Source organism: Onychostruthus taczanowskii, unplaced genomic scaffold (assembly GCF_017590055.1).
Source record: "Onychostruthus taczanowskii isolate IOZ18803 unplaced genomic scaffold, ASM1759005v1 scaffold87, whole genome shotgun sequence".
NCBI classification, from domain to species: Eukaryota; Metazoa; Chordata; class Aves; order Passeriformes; family Passeridae; genus Onychostruthus; species Onychostruthus taczanowskii.
Window position 1 is genome coordinate 121448 of NW_024506662.1, and position 17601 is coordinate 139048.

A 17601-nucleotide genomic window follows, 5' to 3' on the forward strand; every position below is an offset into this window, starting at 1 on the left:
GATCTCTCAGTTTGCAAATTACTTCAAAGAAGAAAATATATTTTAGCAATTTAATATGTGTCTAAGATAAGTTTTCAAAAACAACAAAGTGTATTTCCTGATGTATTTTCACAGTGGTTTATTTAACATTTCATCTCCTGCATTCCACGTACTCAATTTCTAAGCTGCTCTTTCTGTGTATAAATTACATTTCATTGCCAGGATGCCATAGCAATTTTTTCTAATTAAAGAACTTCAAGTATTTTTATTCTCCCAGCCTTTCCTCCTAACTGTTTTTCAAAATTGATATTATAATACAGCTTTCCTTTAATCTGTCTCCACACTAATTTGAATTATTTTGGGAGGAAGAGATTCTATTAAATGCTACCAGAGATGTTTCTACTTTCACTTATTGTCACTAAAATCTGAAGCACGAGAATTTGATTCAGCAAAGACCACATATGCATTTTTACAATTAAAAACCTTTTTTTTTTGTAAAAGAAAGGATGTATGTTAGTTGTCCTTAGTAGTTTCACATGTGATTAAAGCCTAACTTGTTTTAAAACTAAATTAATCAGCTTTATAAAAATGCATTTCCCATTCATTGTAATAGCATGCCATTTATCCTACTACTGGCCAAACAGAGTTTAAAGGGACAGTTCACTCTAGTGAATACTTGTGCACGTGTCTGTGGAGTCTAGCTCTAGATAAGTTTTCATTTTATTACTAAAAATACTTTCCATTTCTTTGCAGGTGTAATGTTATGCTACTCATATAAGAAGGGATTAAAAGAAAAAATTTAAAGTGTTTCTCTGCTTTCCTCAGGGCAATCCTACTTGTTTCCAACCAATGGACTCGTAACAGGATGAACCACGCAATTTTACAGATTACACTGTTAAAATTTTCAAAACATTTTGGCAGTTTTTATGGAGGCACGTCGCTCTGCGCTGAGCGCAATTCGGAGAAAAGGAACAAAGTTTCTCCCTCGGAGGTATTTCAGAGGCAATATGTCTTTAAGTGTCTCCGCCTCTGAATCCACCCACTTCTTGATAGCTGCAGCAGCCTTGTTGACTCACAGGAGCCGTGTTCATGCAAGAGCCAGCGATGAGCAGTAATTTTCAGAGATTTTAACAGCACACCTCCTGCTATGTATTTCACATTCTAGCTTGCTGGGGCTGAAGCTGTATGAAAGAAAGTTTTATGTTTTGAAGAGATTGCAAAAGATAGTTCCTCCTCTCATCCTGGAAAATCCTGACAGACCAGTTGGATACCTTTCAGGCCTTAACCAAGAACTTTATCTTCTCATCCCACTGTCTTTTTTACAGTAGAAAGACCCAAGACACCCTTAAGAACTGAGGATCTGACTAATTTAAACAGATGGCTAATCCCAGTGCTGTGTGCAATGGACATCTACATCATCATCATCATCAGAAACAGAATCACCTCTTAAAAAGTGGAATATCTAAGAAAAATGGAATCACTAAAGGAACGAAGGTAAGGTTTAATTGTTTACCCTAATTGCCTCAATATTGAAAACAAATAGGTAGTTGCAGCATTACTTATTAAGTTATTTTTATGGTCATCTTAGTGTCCATTGAACAGCTTGTATGGACTAGGCTTGTGTGTTAATTTGTAATCGTGGGACCTAACACTGCTTTTTGCCTCTCCTAAACTGCAGAGAGAGTTGGGAATGTTCATGCAAATGCTGTTGTTCCCATGGGCTGACTTAGTGTCTAGTTCATACCAAATACAACAAACACAAGTAGTAACTTCCTTCTGAAGCTTAACCAGTGGTGGACTTGACTTTGCCGTGTATTAATCACTAGTGGAAAGCTGTTGTGTGTGGAGTAATTTTTAGTGTGATTTGTTGCTGTACAAGTATAACAACAAAAATATGTAGGCAGGCAAAGCTGCCTTTTCATGTTTACATTTATGCAGGGATGGCACAGCTGATCCCCAGACTTTACTGATGCCTGCTATCCAGCCTTGTACTGCTTAAAATCCAAGTCAGTTTACTTCCTATTTTCTTAGGCTGTTCTCTTTGAAGCAGCACTTCTCACATTCGTGAATATTTTGTAGAACTGTTGGCATGTAACATCCTGAAGAATGAACAAATCTAAAAGTGTGCCTTTACCAAAAGAGCCCAGATCTTAAAGGTTGTCTCTCTGGGATGCCTGTTCTGACTGGGAGCTTGCTGTCTGTCTTGGAATGTCCTAATTCTGGATCTTGGTGTGACCATTAGGAGAAAGTCGTGCAGCGACTCTAAGAAGGCTGGATTTGCAGCATGGTGTGGTAGTGACAGGAGGGATGGAGAAGGTTGCTTGTGGAGCCTGTGCACTCACCTAACCATCCCTGTTGGAAGCTTTAGACAGGGACTGTGGTGAGGGCTCTGCTGTTTTACAAATAAACTGCTATCTTTTATCTTTCTCTAAATGGGGCTCTCACACACCTCAGCGCTCTAATGAGGGCACGCCCAGTGTCATGCTTAATGGTTGTCTGGCTTTAGGTGTCTCCCCTGGTATGAGTATTTCCCAATCACTGGCTTGTGTTGGATGAGGAAAGCAAAAAATCTTGCACAATGACTGAAAAAGGCCTTTCTTGGATTCGCTTCCAGAAACCTAATTCAGTATTCTCTTATATATCACATACACCTCGTCATTTTGTATATTAGCTATTTGCCACAATGGAGTTCTGAGTATTTGCTTTCCACTTGTGACAGATTTCAAGGACTAAGCTTTGCCATTCAGTTACTGCTAACCTGCTGCAAATGAGTGATTTTGAAATCCCAGAAGGGCATTAATTAGAATTTCTTCCTTAATAAAAAAAATAGAAGTAAACAGGTAGAGAAGTAATGACTAGTATTACTGAGCATGAGCAAAAAAAAAAAAAAGAAATAAACATTGGTCTGAAAGGGATGACAAAGAAATGAAGGAAATATTATTAGATGCACCTTCAAGATTAGTGAAGTCTTACAAGCACCACATGGTCGGAGGAGAAAGTGTTTTACCCTGCTGTGTGGCACCTGACAGTATCACTGAGCCACTTGTAAATGCCATCCATGGCTGAGGGAAGTGGTGAGGAAGTGAAGACTTAGAAAGTTCAGGAGGCTTATCAAAGGCAGATTTGGTAAGTCTGGGTCGAGCACCCTGCTCACAATTACATACCATTTCCCCTTTCTTCCTGCTCCAAACACAGAAAGAAGGAAACAATAACAGACAAGAGTCCTGAATGAACCAGGAATCTCATTCCTGGCAGGAATCTCCCCATTCCTGTCTGGTCTGTTTCCCCGCCCCAGCTGCCTCACCCTGTTCAGTGCTTATGCTTGATGCTATTTTACAGGAACAGATACTGTTCCTTCCTCCCTGTGCTGTTTAGGAGCCTCTGCTGGAGGTGTGCACACACTCCTCCGTGCGCTTGCATTGGCCACTCCTCGCTGGGCTGTGCTTCCCACTTTACAAGCTGGGATCTGAGGAGCAGGGAATACGGCAGCTTGGTGCACAAGGAAGCCTGTACAAGGCTTCCAGGTTTCTCTTAATTCCAGTCATTCTTCCTTCTTCCTCTTTTGCTCTTCAGCCACCTTGCCCCTGTTTCCCCTAACACTCTTGACACACGCATTTATGTACTTTACTGCCCATGCAGTAAATTAATTGACCATTAAACACCTTATATAGCAGATATATAGTGCTAGTATATTCAGTGAATGTGACTGGTGGTGCTGTTTCTAGACTTGTGATAGTTCCAGAACTTTTGGGTTTAGTTACAGCTGTGCTGCTTTGCAAGGAGGGAAGGAGGGAGAGATGCTGTGCTTTGAGAGAGGCAGCTAGTGCAGAGAGTGCAGAGAGTGAATGGCACAGTGAAGACTTCTAGGCCTATAGAATTGTCTGACTGGAACATCAGGCTTTGCAGCAATCAGCTCTATAGACCCTTTTTTTCCCAAGGGAGCCCCCAGGAGTCACTGGCTTCAGGAAATGCTGGCTTTGGAAGCATTGTTTTTGAAAACACTTGCTCAAGAACAATGTGTTTTGCATCTTATTGATGTAAGAACAGTTTGTGTGTCTGTGCGTGCTTAACAGAAATAGAGAAGCAATTCTGATACCACAAAACCCCCTGGGTTTCTAAAGAAAGGATTTTGTTTAATGGGTTGGGAAAGGTAATTAGGGATGATCAAATGAGGGGAAGCAGGGAGGCTCTCTTTGCTTCTAGCAATCTGTGGCATACCAAGGACAGAAAGGAGGTAGCTGAGTGATAAAGAAGCACTGAAGCATCCTACCAGAAGAGAAGCTGCTGCTTTTGGGGAAGTGCTAGAGTGCTTTGGGGTGGGACTGCTTGTTCAGATGGCTTCTGTGATTATTTTAAGTCATATTCACTCAATTCTAGCTGATAGCACAGACTCTCCATGTACTAATGGACATCAGGCTTAACCATGTCCCCACAGCCATGCTGCATTCTGGTACTCTTTGGAAGCTGGGCCCGAGTAAGACCTAAACTTTGGGAGGTGGGTTGTGGACCATGTCTTCCACTTTGTTCATGCTTTTAACAGAGGCAGATGCTTCATGTTCTCCCAGAATCCATAGTCTGGGCTTGCTTTTGCCCAAAGCACAATTCAGTAGCTAACCTATTTATTTATGTAACTGTATTGGCCAGGAGAAGGTATTTTCCTAGTGATGCTTTCTTTACTGTTATATTGCTGTTGATGGGGTACCAATAATAGGGGACATTGTATTTTTAAAACAATAAATATATTTGTTGAATGGAAACTTTTTTCCTTTACAAAGCACATGCAACAGTTCCATTTCTTCGATAGATTATTTCCTTGGATGCCTTAGCCTCCAAGACATTATAAAGCTATTTGTAAACTCATTGTCTTTATGTTCTGCACTGAGAATGGCAGGGCTTGGAAGAAACATGTAGTCAACAAGACTATAGGCTTTTCCAAGGATTTCAAGCTCCTCTATGAAAGCAAAAAAGAACCTGGGATGAGATCCAGCACAGTAACATCTGCCCCACTTATCTGATGGTCGAAAAATGTGATAGTCTCCAATATTTGGAGATTCCAAAATTCAGAAGCTGTTTAACTTCTGTCCTGTTACATCTGAATCTCCTCCTAGCTGTTCTACTTAGATATTTGGTTCAATATTCCAGTCTCAGTCCCTTCCATGCTCTTGGCATCCTAGTTTCTTGCCTCTCTTTTCTGCTTTCCAGTGTCATTTATTGCCTAATAACAACCTTAAAGAAAACACTGATTGTTTAGAAAGAGAGACATGAAAGGAATATGCCATGCAACTGTTCTCATGGCAGAAACTTTGTTGTATGTTGTAAAGGCCTCCTGTAATTTCTTTGCTCTCTCTTCACAAATGCGGACAGCACTTCAAGTGGTTTTGCAAACCTGGTGTAAGTGGGCATTTTAGATGCATACTCAATATAAATGTTAAAGAGTCTGGTAGGAAAAGAAATTAGCTAATTCCCACAATCAGAGTCAAGCAAAAAGGGTTATTATTAATAAGGGAAGAGCAAGGAGAGAGGGTTAAGGCTGATCAGGCCTTTCCAGGTGTTCGCGGCTTCAGTTGTGCAGCTGTAGTGATCTACCAACATAATAGGATTTTTTCTGAAATATCTTCATATTTTGATATTGGTTTGGGTAAAAACAAATTAAAAAGGAACTTCATTGGGTACAGCCTGCTTCACTTGCAACAGCTCAGAATTTTTGGGCATTTTTCATTGCGCATGTGTTCATGGAAAATGCAATTGGCAATTTCCCCTCGGGAAAAAGTTGAGATTTGGTTTTCAGTCAAATTCTCTGCCAGTTGCTGTACCTGTTGCTTCAGCTGCACCACAGATACGACCTCCTCATCCTCAGCTCCTGCCTTCTTTTCTCCTTGGTTTCAAGCCTGAGAAATGTGTTGCTTTGCACCTGCCCTCTCAGATGATAATCACAGGTCTCGGATCCACGCCCTTGTTTCTGTCATCTGCCCTGCTATGTGATGAGCTCAATGCATTGGAAGCAGGAAACACTGGGGACATCTTTCTGCAGCCGAGGTGTCACCACTGTGTGGGCACATGTAACAGTCCCTGGCTCTTGTAGCAATGCTTTGAGCATGTTGCATGAGACTTTACATGCAAGGCTGAGATTTTTCACATAGCTCAATATATAAGGTTGGTCTAAAGTCATTACCCTCTTAACACCTGGAAATCTCTATATGCAGGTAATTAAGTTTTGGAAGGTAAAGCCCTTGCAGAAGTAGCAGATAGTAATTTACTTTGGCTTGAAGGATTCAGCATGTCGGGTCTTTAAGGTCAACCTCCTCTTAGCACAGGAACAGCTCATCCTTCTACTCATGATGGGAGACTGGCTTAGCTACACACATGTAACTCATGGCTGAGCTCCAGTGCAAAAATAAGCAGTATACAAGAGGTAGAAACAAGAATGGCCTTTGAAAGAGGAATTTTGAAACATTCTGGGGGCAGGTAGCAATGGCATTAGGTAAGCCAAAGATCTCCTGGAGTCAACATTTGCAAGGAATATCAAGGGAAGCAAGAACAGATCTTACTGCTACATTAGTAGCAGATGAATGAGCAAGGAAAACGTGTCCCGTCAGGAAATGGGGTGGATGACTTGGTGGCCACAGATGCAGGTAAGGTGTACTCTGTGCTTTCTTTGACTCACTTTTCACAATCAAAGTCATCCAAGCCTCTGTGTTGTCAAACTACCAGCAGTGAAAGAAGGCTGATTCCAGGATCTCTTGAGAAATGGCAACCCATACAAGGGCGTGGGATCAGGAGGGAAGCACTCATGTGTGGCAGGTGATATCACAGTGATGTCACACACTACCGGCTTTGGAAGCTCCCAGGTGTCAAAGATCCCTGATAACTTAAGATAAATGTTCCACCTGTCTTCAAAAGGCAGGTAATTTCTAGCAGATCTTGCTTCTGGGAGCATAGAGAGGAAGGTGATTTGGAACAGCAAGCATAGATGTACCAGAGATAAATAATGTTTAACTGACTTTGTCTTCTATGCTGAGGTGACTGGATTTTTCTGTGAGAGGTAAGTGATAGATGTCACCTACCTTGACACTGGCCACACCACCCTCGTGTGCTACTTGGGGCATTACGGTCTCGATGGGCAGGCTGCTGTATGGGTAATAACTGGCTGGATCATCAGGCTCAAAGATCATCAGGTTAATGGTTCATGCTTTGCCTGCAGGCTGGAGGGGTTTCACATGTGTGGAGAGGGAGGGAAAATCAAGATACAGCAATGGGACATAGGGAGCCTTTCAGGGCTCAGCTGGGCAAAACCCTGAGGGCCCTGCTGGGAATTTGGTGTTGACTTGCCTTTTAAATGTGAAGATGAAACAGAGACCATCCAGTCAAAGTGAGTCTGGGACCTTTCAGTGCAAGGAGGCAGCATTTCTGTGGTGAGTCAGCAGTAGTGATCCAAAAATGGATGGAATTGGTGCAGAACCTCAGTCTGCCTTCTATGAATATTTGTCTGGCAAGCAGCTTATTTGTGCTCAATAGAGGTAACTGGTAATAGAAAGCCATGGCATGGCTAGTGCTATTGCCTGCCTATTTACATCCCTTCAGCACGAGAATTAATTACCTTTTCAAGCTTTAAGTGGCAGTCTGGCTTTCAGAAATGAAATCTTCTACCTGCGATGTCAGTGAGGGATGTGGCTGGATGTGTGCCATTGCAGATGCAAGTTCATGAATAATAATGAGCTGAATGATAACATAATGGTTGCTTAGGGCCTGTTTGGGTCTCTATGTGAGCTGGTATATACAGGACACAGGGATGACCACAGAACACTGAATAAAATGAAAACTGTAAATTTATTTCCGTTACCTTGTCAAACTAGGGATCCCCAAAGCAGCACCTAGCCAGACTCACATGAGCAGGGACACCAGAGAACTCAGTTCTTGCTCAGTCCTTGCTAGAGGATCTCTGACCCTGCTGTTTTCACCTGTATTTCAGGGGCTGTCACAGGTGTTAGATTACCTCCCTGCTGTGATCTTTCCCACAGCAGGGAAGGAATCTCAAGCATGTTTGATTGAGTGTCTGTAAGTCAATCTCAGGCCTCTTATTGAAACACAGACATTGAACTTAGCCAACACACAAAGCTGAGCAACAATTGGTATATGTGTTTTTCTACACCTCAGCTGCAGGTCACTTCAGCATGTTTATAATTCTCCTCAACAATCTTCTGTTATGTTCCCACAGTTTCTATAAAATCGGACTTTTCGCCAGAAGAATGTTTAGCATCGTGCTGCCTCTCTCACAGCTTGCTCTTTGCATGTGTGCAGGGGTGTTTCAAATCCTGGTTATAGGATACAAGACAACCATAAAGATCCTAATTCATCATGATATGCAGGTCTGTTTCTTCTGCCAATGGACATATGAACTCTCTCGTGGATTTTTGGTTTTTTACTTTCCTCTTAAAGAAAAGTAATTTTTGTTGTGGCTAGGACTGTGGCATTAACCAGCAAAGCAGGAAATTAAATTTCCCTACAATGACCAGTGGCTCAGCCAGAGAATTTCTGCCATTCCTGGCAGCTAATTTTTCCACAGAAAATACTTTGAGAAAGCAACCCAGACAGGAATTTTGCGAGGCTATTGTCTGAGAGCTGTCATTGTGGGATGGATATGGAATTATGGGATGGAATATGGAAGAAAAACAGCAGTTAAGGAGAAGGGTAGGCAGCAGGACCAGCAATGTTTTGTGCCAGACTGAAGAGGAACGGAAGTGTTTTGCACTTAAAGATGTATGAATTCAGACAGATGACCAGAACATTCTGTGAGATACCTTCAGTATAAAACTGTGAGGTGAAGAGCTGAGTTTCCAGGGTAGATGCTGTCTATATACACCCATGTCTTCAGAACAAAGTAATATTGAACCTATTTTGGCTAGGTGTCTTTCTCCCACCTGAAGAATTTTTCTATTTCTAGAACATCCAGTGTAGATGTAATATAGTCTGTTCTACTGATCATCTCAGGGTTTTTTTGGCAGTCATTCAGCTGTATCCTTGCCTTCATTGCTTTGATCAAGCACAGGCATGTGCTCTGTCATTTCCCCCTCTTCCAAAATATTTGGTCTTCATCAGCCAAGACATGAGGGTTTATTCACCTAAAAAAGAAATATGGAAAGACAAATTTGAGATGCAGAGCTGAGACTTGTAGCCATTTCAGCTGGCATAATGCTGCACTCTGCTTCCTCCAGGAATTTCCATTTAAGTTTCTGCTTCCCTGTTGCTGCTGCTGATTCATACAGCCTGAAGAGCTGCCATGCATCACTCCATGTGACTCACATGTAGTGACTGAGACTTCAGCCTGGCTAATCTCACAGCCCAAAGCTGTCAGCATACACCTGGCATCACAGCAGCCAATTTGTATGTTCTTGAGCTTCCCGGGCCTGTTCTGCAGGAGAATACTTCAATCTAGCTTAGAATTTCCATTTCCTGCCCTTTTGTGTTTCCACAAAACTTTGATTGTCTTCTGAAAGGAACACTTGTTCCCCTGTCACCACCAGGTTGCACCTCCTGCAGGTGAAGTTAAGCTGCAGTCAGGTCCTTGTGCACACTGTTTGGGGGAGATGTGTGAAGAACAGCCACACTGCTGCCTGGAGAGGGCAGGACACAGATGTTTCCACCCAGTCCCAGCAGCCATGTGTCAGTGACTAGTGATTTACATGAGACCTTGGGGGTCAGGAAATACAACCAGAGAAATTAATTTAAGGCCACCTATGGCTGTACCTCATTGTCAGCCATTCCCTGAAAAAATCCCAGCCCCGTGATCCGATCAAATGCATTTCCTGCTGACCAACCTCAAATCTTCAGGTGCTATAAAGATCCCAACACCAAACTACAAAACAATTCAAAGTGAACTAGATTTTTTTAAGGCATTTCATGGTCCAAGAAAGCACTTGAAAAATCATGTTTCCTCTGCTTTTTTGAGATCATATTCATGCAAGTTTCTGAGTTTGTGCTTTTGAACTTCCAACAATCTCTTGACGTCAATCATGCTCAAAGGGAATGTTTTACTTTGTCTCTGGCACAAAATGTGTGTCTGCAAGTCTCTTGAAGTCATCTCCTTTTTATAAAAGGGTCTTTATAAATTGCTCCCCTGTGCAATATTTTCCTCTCATCGCTGTTATATAAACAGCTGGTTTGTTTGCATATGTGGGTGGTAAAAGTGTCTGGGAGGTTCTAGCAGATACAAGGGTGTGTTCATCTTGAAGGGAGGAATCTTCTTGGCTTTTGATTGTTCTATTTGGAACAGAAACAAAACAAAACTCTTCATCAAACTGTTTTGATGCAATCTCCGCCCCTTTTCCTCTCTTCTAATTACAATCACCCACCCCTGTGGGCCTTATCCTTGGTTTCTTTCCACTTGCTTTAGGTTACAAAAAACTGTTGGGGAAATAAGCCTTTAAGTATTGGATTGGTGCATCTGTGGGTAAATAAGTAGTAAGGGGTGTTACAAAGCAGATTCTCATTTCTATCTATGTAAAATCCAGTTTTATCCCAAATAAGAAATTACTTTATCAAATGATCTGGGAAGAATCCCACGTGGCCAAAACTTGTCTATTATTTTTTGACTCTCAATACATATTTTAACAGTGTCTTTTCAGGTTGAAGTCAGAACTTTTGCTTCTTAAATCTACTTCTTACCCATAACCAAGCAGGAAGTACAGATTCCAAAACAAAAAATATGCATTTGCCAAAATCTACAACTTTTAGAGAAAAAAGTTAGTATTTTTGTTTTTCATTCTGAGACAAGTATGATCTTGATATATGCCAAGTCTAATTACTTTTTCTTAAAATCTGTTTTCAAGGGTTAGAAAATGTATCAATTCCAAAATTTGTGTCTATTTTCAGATGTGTATTAATGGTGTGCATAGTGTGAAATGTGGAATATGCTATGAGCACTAGCAAGTTAGCAAAATAATTATGAGGTTGTGTCCAGAGACAGGAGACTTGTGCTTTGGGAATGGAGGTGCAGCTTTAATAAAATCTGGTTTCACCTTGGGTTGAACCTACTGTCTGAGAAGAGGTGTAATTTATTACCTCCCTGAAGAGGAATTAATTGACCTCCTTGCATCTCCTACTCACCCAGTGAAAGGTAAAGAAATAAAATTGTGCACACCATGACTGTCTTGAGCCAAAGTTATTCATGATCAAGAAGGGTTTCAGGGATGCTGTCCTTTGTCCACATATCTCTTGTATAGATGGGGAGCTGAACAGACTGGCCCCTTGGTCCTCTAGCAGAGGATTTGTTGTTACAGCAGCAGTTTTCAGCATAAAGTAATGTCTGCAAGTGTTGCCCTGTTCTTCTAAGCCTTCTGATGTTTACATTCTTGTAGTAAAGTTTCTCACGCACTTTTATGTAAATAATAATTGTTTTACATTCTTCTCTAGAGGGGGAAAAATTTATAGACTGTTGTCTTGTCCAGTGCCATTGGAGAGGTAGCACTTTCATCCTCCATCCACTGTCACTTTTGTAAGTCTATAAATACTGCAGTCAAGAAATAAACTTCCCTTCTCTTTCTTCTTCTTACTTTGGAGTCCAGTGTCTGCATTGTTTTATTTCGTGTCCTGTTGCGACGTGCAAGATCATTCCACCTCCCTGCCTGTAGAATGTCTTCCAAAGCACACGAGGTCACCTGTCCCTTTCCAACAAAATGTTCTCTGCACTTCATTAGCGTCTTGGCTCTTAATAAATTTCTGTTGAGATGAGAGAAATCTTTTCCTTTTATTGTCTTCCTCGTCACCTCTGTGATTTGGTAAAGAAATCACAGTAGGTTTTGCACCAGTGATACATCTCTGGAGCTTGTGTAAGAATTAAAGTCAACAGACACTCTCCTAGTGATAGTAGGACAGTATAGTATGACCAAGCATGACAGATCAAAAATGGAGCTCTTTAAGCTTCCATCTCATCCCCAACCCAAAGTATCCATTCATTTACACTTTTGAAAATCTTGTATTAACTTCCTTATGCTTCCACCACAGCATAATTAAATCAAGCAAGTCAGAAGCTAAAAATTAGCTTTACCTGTCAACAGGTAGAAAACATTTTAAAATTTGCAGGGATAACGGGTAACATTAGGAGGTTTTTACATCTGTGATTCAATATAACCAAAGACCTTTAGAATTCTTGCATGTGGGCTGAGAATCACATGGGTTTATTTAAGTAAATTGAAGCATGATTTCAATCTGTTTTTTTGAGATCACTATCAGAGACTTGGGCTTTTTTTACTGTTTCAATGTGTACCTGCTGAGAACCAGTGTTGTAGGCTTGTGATTTTGTTATAAAGATGTTAACATCAATAGGAAACAAAATTTCAATCAATGGCAAGTTATGCAGATTCTTAAAACCTCAGGTAGGCATATTTGTTTTTATTCCCCACTGAACACTTTGTACGTGTCTGAAATGTATGTGATCAGGGAGAGGAGTGTTACATGAGGGGAAAAACCCCACCTACATAGTTTGAGCTTTCAACATGGTAGCGTTATAAAATCTTGGCTGGTTTCCTAAAGAAACAAAATTTATATAGTGATGCTATCTGTCAACTCCTTAGCAGCTTGTGAACTCATGAGCCGTTTTCATATCATCCACTCTTTGCTTTAAGTGGGCTTTTGGAGACACGAGAAAGGCCCAGCACCTACCCTGCTGAAATCATAGAAGCTGCAGTGTGAGCTCATTCCTCCAGTGACCTGGGCAGTCTGCAGCAGGAAGGAGATTTGACCTATGCTCCAAATAAGAAAGAAGCTTCTGTCAGAGTGTTCCTTCATTTTACACAAAAGCTGACAGAGACACACGTAAAAACCCCCAGAATTTATTATTCCCAGAGCTCACACTGCTCTGTTTACTTCTGCTCCAACTAATTTCTGCATGGTGTGTATCTTACCATTGCATTTCTCAGGAATTCGTTTAGTCCATAAACTTTCTGAGATAAAGAGAGTTTATTTTGTTCTCTACTTGTGAAATACTTGGTACACAAGGGATCAGTGTCTATTAAGGGTACCTTTATTCACAGGGATTTTTATCCAAGCGTGCCACTTTATCAAATATCAGTGATTTGTCATCAGTATTGTGTAAAGCAGTTGCCCTGTCTCATGTTCTAGTTGATGCTACTAAGTGAGAATGAAGTGTGTTTTGGTGTAATTTCTCATGGGACATTTCTGTTCTACCAGTCTATCTAACAGATGAAACTTGAGTTCATGTTAAACATTGCTGTTTTTCCATAATTCACTTCTAACCCAGTCAGGCATCAGTTCTTCATCTTTAGAGCAGTCTGATACAAATCCGAAGGGGATCAGACTTGGAACTTTGCAGTTCCAAACCCATCGTTGTTGTCTGGCTGGTGTTCCTCCTGTTCACAAGGGCCGTGTGGTTGCAATTCACCTCCTGCTGATCAAATCTCTCACCTGCTCAGCAACAGCATCCTCACTGGAGCTGTGTTTCAGGACACCAGTTTGAAGACAAAAATGCAAACCTCTCACTCTGTGACAAGTAATTTCTGTGAGCTCCGACTGGAGGTTGATGGGCAGGCATTTTATTATTAATCATAAAATACTAATTTTTTGCAAGTTACAACATTTCAGCTGTGATTCCTTGTCCCTGATATTGATGCCTGAATAATTAAATATTAAACAAATTCTATAAAATAAATAAATTGTGAAAAATGCATATTTTATGATTGGCTTTTCGCAAATATTAAAATTAATATTATATGTGTTATGTTAGAAGGTTATGCTGTGTTAATTTTCTTGAGTAGTGCATTAAATATAGTTTTAGGTTATAACATCATGTTAAAATAGAAACTATGCTATGTAAGATACTTTTTTTAAAAGAGAGGACTTGCACCAAGATAGCAGCCACAGGACACCAAAATCTTTCAGAGAAAAAGAATTTATTGCCCCATTATCAGAGGAAACTAACTTCTTCTTGCCTCGCTCAGCCCTGAAGATTCCATTAGGATTCAGAGGAAGAAGTTGGCAGTGACCAGACAGAATCCTGTGTTTGAATGGAATTTATGCATCATGTATGAAGTGTATGGATATGCAACAGGCTGTTGCTTTTAAGGGTTAATCCTCTGTTTGTGTGGGTCCTTTTTCAGGCTTATTTTGCCCAGAAAGAGGTACCCGGATGTCTGTAACTCTTTGTTTTTATTGTCTCGTATTGTCCTAACCCTAACTGTCCAAATTTTTATTACTCTAATTATATTACTATTTTTATAAACATTTTATTACTATAAAACTTTCAAAATCTTAAAAACGAGTGCCTGGCATTTTTCACCCACTCCTCCTCGTTGCCAAGCCCGGCTCGGCGCATCCCGCGTTAGCGAAGGCGCAAAGAGCTCGCTCCAGCGGGCCAGGCCGGCTGGGAACGAAGGGCTCGGATAAAGCAGTGGCTGGACCGGCGAGTCCGGCTGGCTGGGCTGTGCCCAGCTGCTGTCAGCAGTGTTGGCAGCCTGGTGGGGCTCGGCTGGAGGGAGGTGGAGATGCCCCGGGGAGCGAAATGCGCGGTGAGAACTGGGGCAGGGCCGTGCCGGGGCGCCGGGGGTGCCCGCGTAGCCCAGGGCCACGGAGCGAAAGCCAGGAGGAGGTGAAAGGTGGACAGGTTGAGGCTGTGGCAGGTGATCTCAGCCTGGAAGCACAGGGAGGAGTGGTTCAAGGAGGGGAAGGTGGAGATCTGCAAGCGACTGCAGTAGGGAATTGATTCTCTTTTTGGATTTCTCCTTTTGGTTTTCTCCTTTTGGTTTTTCTCCTTTTGGTTTTTTCTCCTTTTGGTTTTCTCCCTTTGGTTTTCTCCATTTGTTTTTCTCCCTTCATAAATAAGGAATAAGACTGTAAAGTGGGTAGCTGCAGAATCACAAATAATTTCACAGCTAGCATGTGTAGTACTCGGAAATTAAATACTTCAGTGTTGACTGAAGGTTTAGTTAAAACAGAGCAGCTGCTACTGCCAGCTCTGGTCTATACTCCCATTAGGAAAACTGTAACTGCTTGCAATACTTTTCTTCACTTTGAGTCTCTAAAAGTGCTTTAATCCATTTTGTCATACATTCTTCAAAGGTACTTTGAAGATACAAAGATACTTAACTTGTTTAAAATTTTCTTTCTAGCCCCAAAATTGTAGTGTTTCTGGGGAAATGTCATCTGCAGCGTGCCTCATAAGATACCAAAAGCAGATTTGAGGTCTGTGTGGGACTGAGAGGATCTTAGGAAATGAGGATAGAATTGTAAGGGTTTGTGTAAGAATGCAAGACTTCCACATTATTCTACTGAGATTTGTAATGCAGGAAAAAGTTGTTAGCACTTAAGTTCACTACAGAGACAAAGGAACATATATGGTATTTCAAAATAATTCTACTTGGCTTTGCAAACTAAGTGGTCAGATTTTTGGAATGGCTCCCACAGAAAATAAAAATATTTCAAAATTCTGTGGTCTGTGATCCTCTCTCTTGACAGTGCGGGAATGCCTGTGTCAAATATTTTCCATTCCTGGTATGGATTTCTTCCCCCAGAGGTTATGTTCTGTGTTAATGTAAATAATCTGTATGGTGTGATACACCTGAGAGAAGATACTTTAAAGATTTTACATTCCATTCCAGTCAAGACCTATGTGAAAATCTGAACCTTAACCACAATTATCTTTTCCTCCTGTATATCTTCACTGCAATGTCTGTTGCATATTCAGTTCTCTTGGTAGGAGAACCTTATACCTTGGCTGATAGAATCCCAGTTTGGATATTGCTCCATTGGTCAGGTTTTTTAAATTAAATTCTGGTCTGTTTTGTCCATTAACAAATAATGGAGGATACTAGATTTTACCCCATACTTTGGCTTACTGGGGTTCTGTCAGAATAAAGCAGAAATACATTGGTCAAGGCAGACCTTTAAGTAAAGTACTTAAAGGTACTTTAAGAGTCTATGTTTTAGAATATTTTATATGAAGTGGTGTAATCTCTTGGCATGCTTTTGTCTGGCTGTTCCAAATTTGGCGTGACTTTTTGCTGGTACCTTTCAAGTTCTCTTGGGGAAGCCATTGCATTTCACTGGACATTTCTGTATCATTTCCACACAACAGCTCCTTGGACATGGCTGTACTGAGCACTGGGCTTAGCCTGAACTGCTTTCGTCCAAAAGGAGAAACCTTTAATTCACTCCTCTCTTGACTGACCTCGTAATTCACTTCAGGGATAGGCTCTGGAATTGTTTTTCTGGAAGCAAGATTCATTGTTTTTCAAAGTTTCTCTAGGGCCTTGCTCTGGTTCCCACAGCTGTGCTTCCTGAGTAACAAGCTGCACTTTCTTGGGAGCTCATCCTACCTTAGCTGCATTCCCCACTGAGAGACTGGAGAAAAGTCCATGAGACTGGATTTGCCTCATCACCTGCTGGGGGGAAGCTCTCCCTGAGTTTTGTTCAAGCTTTTCACTGTCTTCCTCCCAAGCAGAATGCAGACAAAAAAATTATGGCACAGGAAGTGCAAATAGTATTTTACTAGACTTACTGTCTTCCAGCAGCTTTAGGAGATCAGCTTTGATCCATGAAAATAAAGAACAAAGAGGGGTGGGAAAAGAGACAATACTACCTAGTATGAATTTGGTCCTCAGAGGGAGATATTCTTGAATTATGATGGTTGTTCTGCATGTCCTGCTTGCCATTCTTGATTTTGTATCAGCTGATGTTTTTTGCACAGGCTGATGTTATTCCATTTGTCCATAAGGGAGCTGTCAGGATGGGCACATGAAATTTCTTAATTATTATTAATTTCATATTGAGTGTGAGGGAAGTGCTCAGCTTTCCCCATGGACTGGGAAAGAATATAAAATCAGGAGTTATCAGAGTATACTAACAGTGTTTCAGAATTCACTGTAAAGCATTATGTCTGAAATTTCTAAATACTTACCTACAGGAGTGTCTCCTTGGACAGATTTTGCTAGGAGTTTCTGTCATGGATCTCAGGTAGTTTGTTGGGGTTTTTTTTCCCCATTGTAGCTGAACTTTATTCATTCTTTATTAACTGAATCCTACCATGGAACACGCTACTGGGATAATTTTGCATGTGTGGACATTTTTCACGAGTAAATTATATTTCTCTCTGCTGGATGGTAGGCTGTGAGTATGTAGTTCATCCTCTCAGGGGAGTTCCTGGACAAACTAAAGTTGTTGGAACAAATTTGAGAAACCTCTCTCCACTGCAGTTGAGAGAGAAAACTGGGACCTTTTGTCATTGCTCATTATTTGCCTCTTTGCAGAAATAGATTTGTAGCAGTCATTATAGAAGGGCACAACATTTCTCTTATGCTCAGGTTTGTATTTTGGGTTTTTGGTTTGTTTTTTTTCTTTTTTTCAGATGTGGAAGGGTAGAGGTAAAACATGAGGTCTTCTGAAAAAGCTTTCTTTATCTTCTGTGTGAACTTTTACTGTTATTTGCTTATCATGTGTAAGTTGTTTCTTCTGTGTGAACTTTTACTGTTATTTGCTTATCATGTGTACGTTTTAGCAGTAACTTCTTTCAGAAGTAAGAGACTATTTTACTAGTATTTTAAAATCTTTACATTTTATTGAGCTTTAAACCCACGTTCTGTTTACATGAGCCTTCCGATTGTGTTGACAAGAAAT

The 17601-nt window shown here is 40.9% G+C and overlaps 1 protein-coding gene across 1 annotated transcript in view; it reads left to right on the forward strand.

The window, feature by feature from the left end:
• The first annotated feature begins 1356 nt into the window (after positions 1-1356).
• The window catches only part of SPTLC3 (serine palmitoyltransferase long chain base subunit 3), a 78331-nt gene continuing 62086 nt past the window's right edge, over positions 1357-17601 (forward strand). Inside the window, exon 1 of the mRNA XM_041425136.1 lies at positions 1357-1473. Coding sequence (XP_041281070.1) covers positions 1357-1473 — 117 coding nt within the window. The remainder of the gene's footprint in view (positions 1474-17601) is intronic.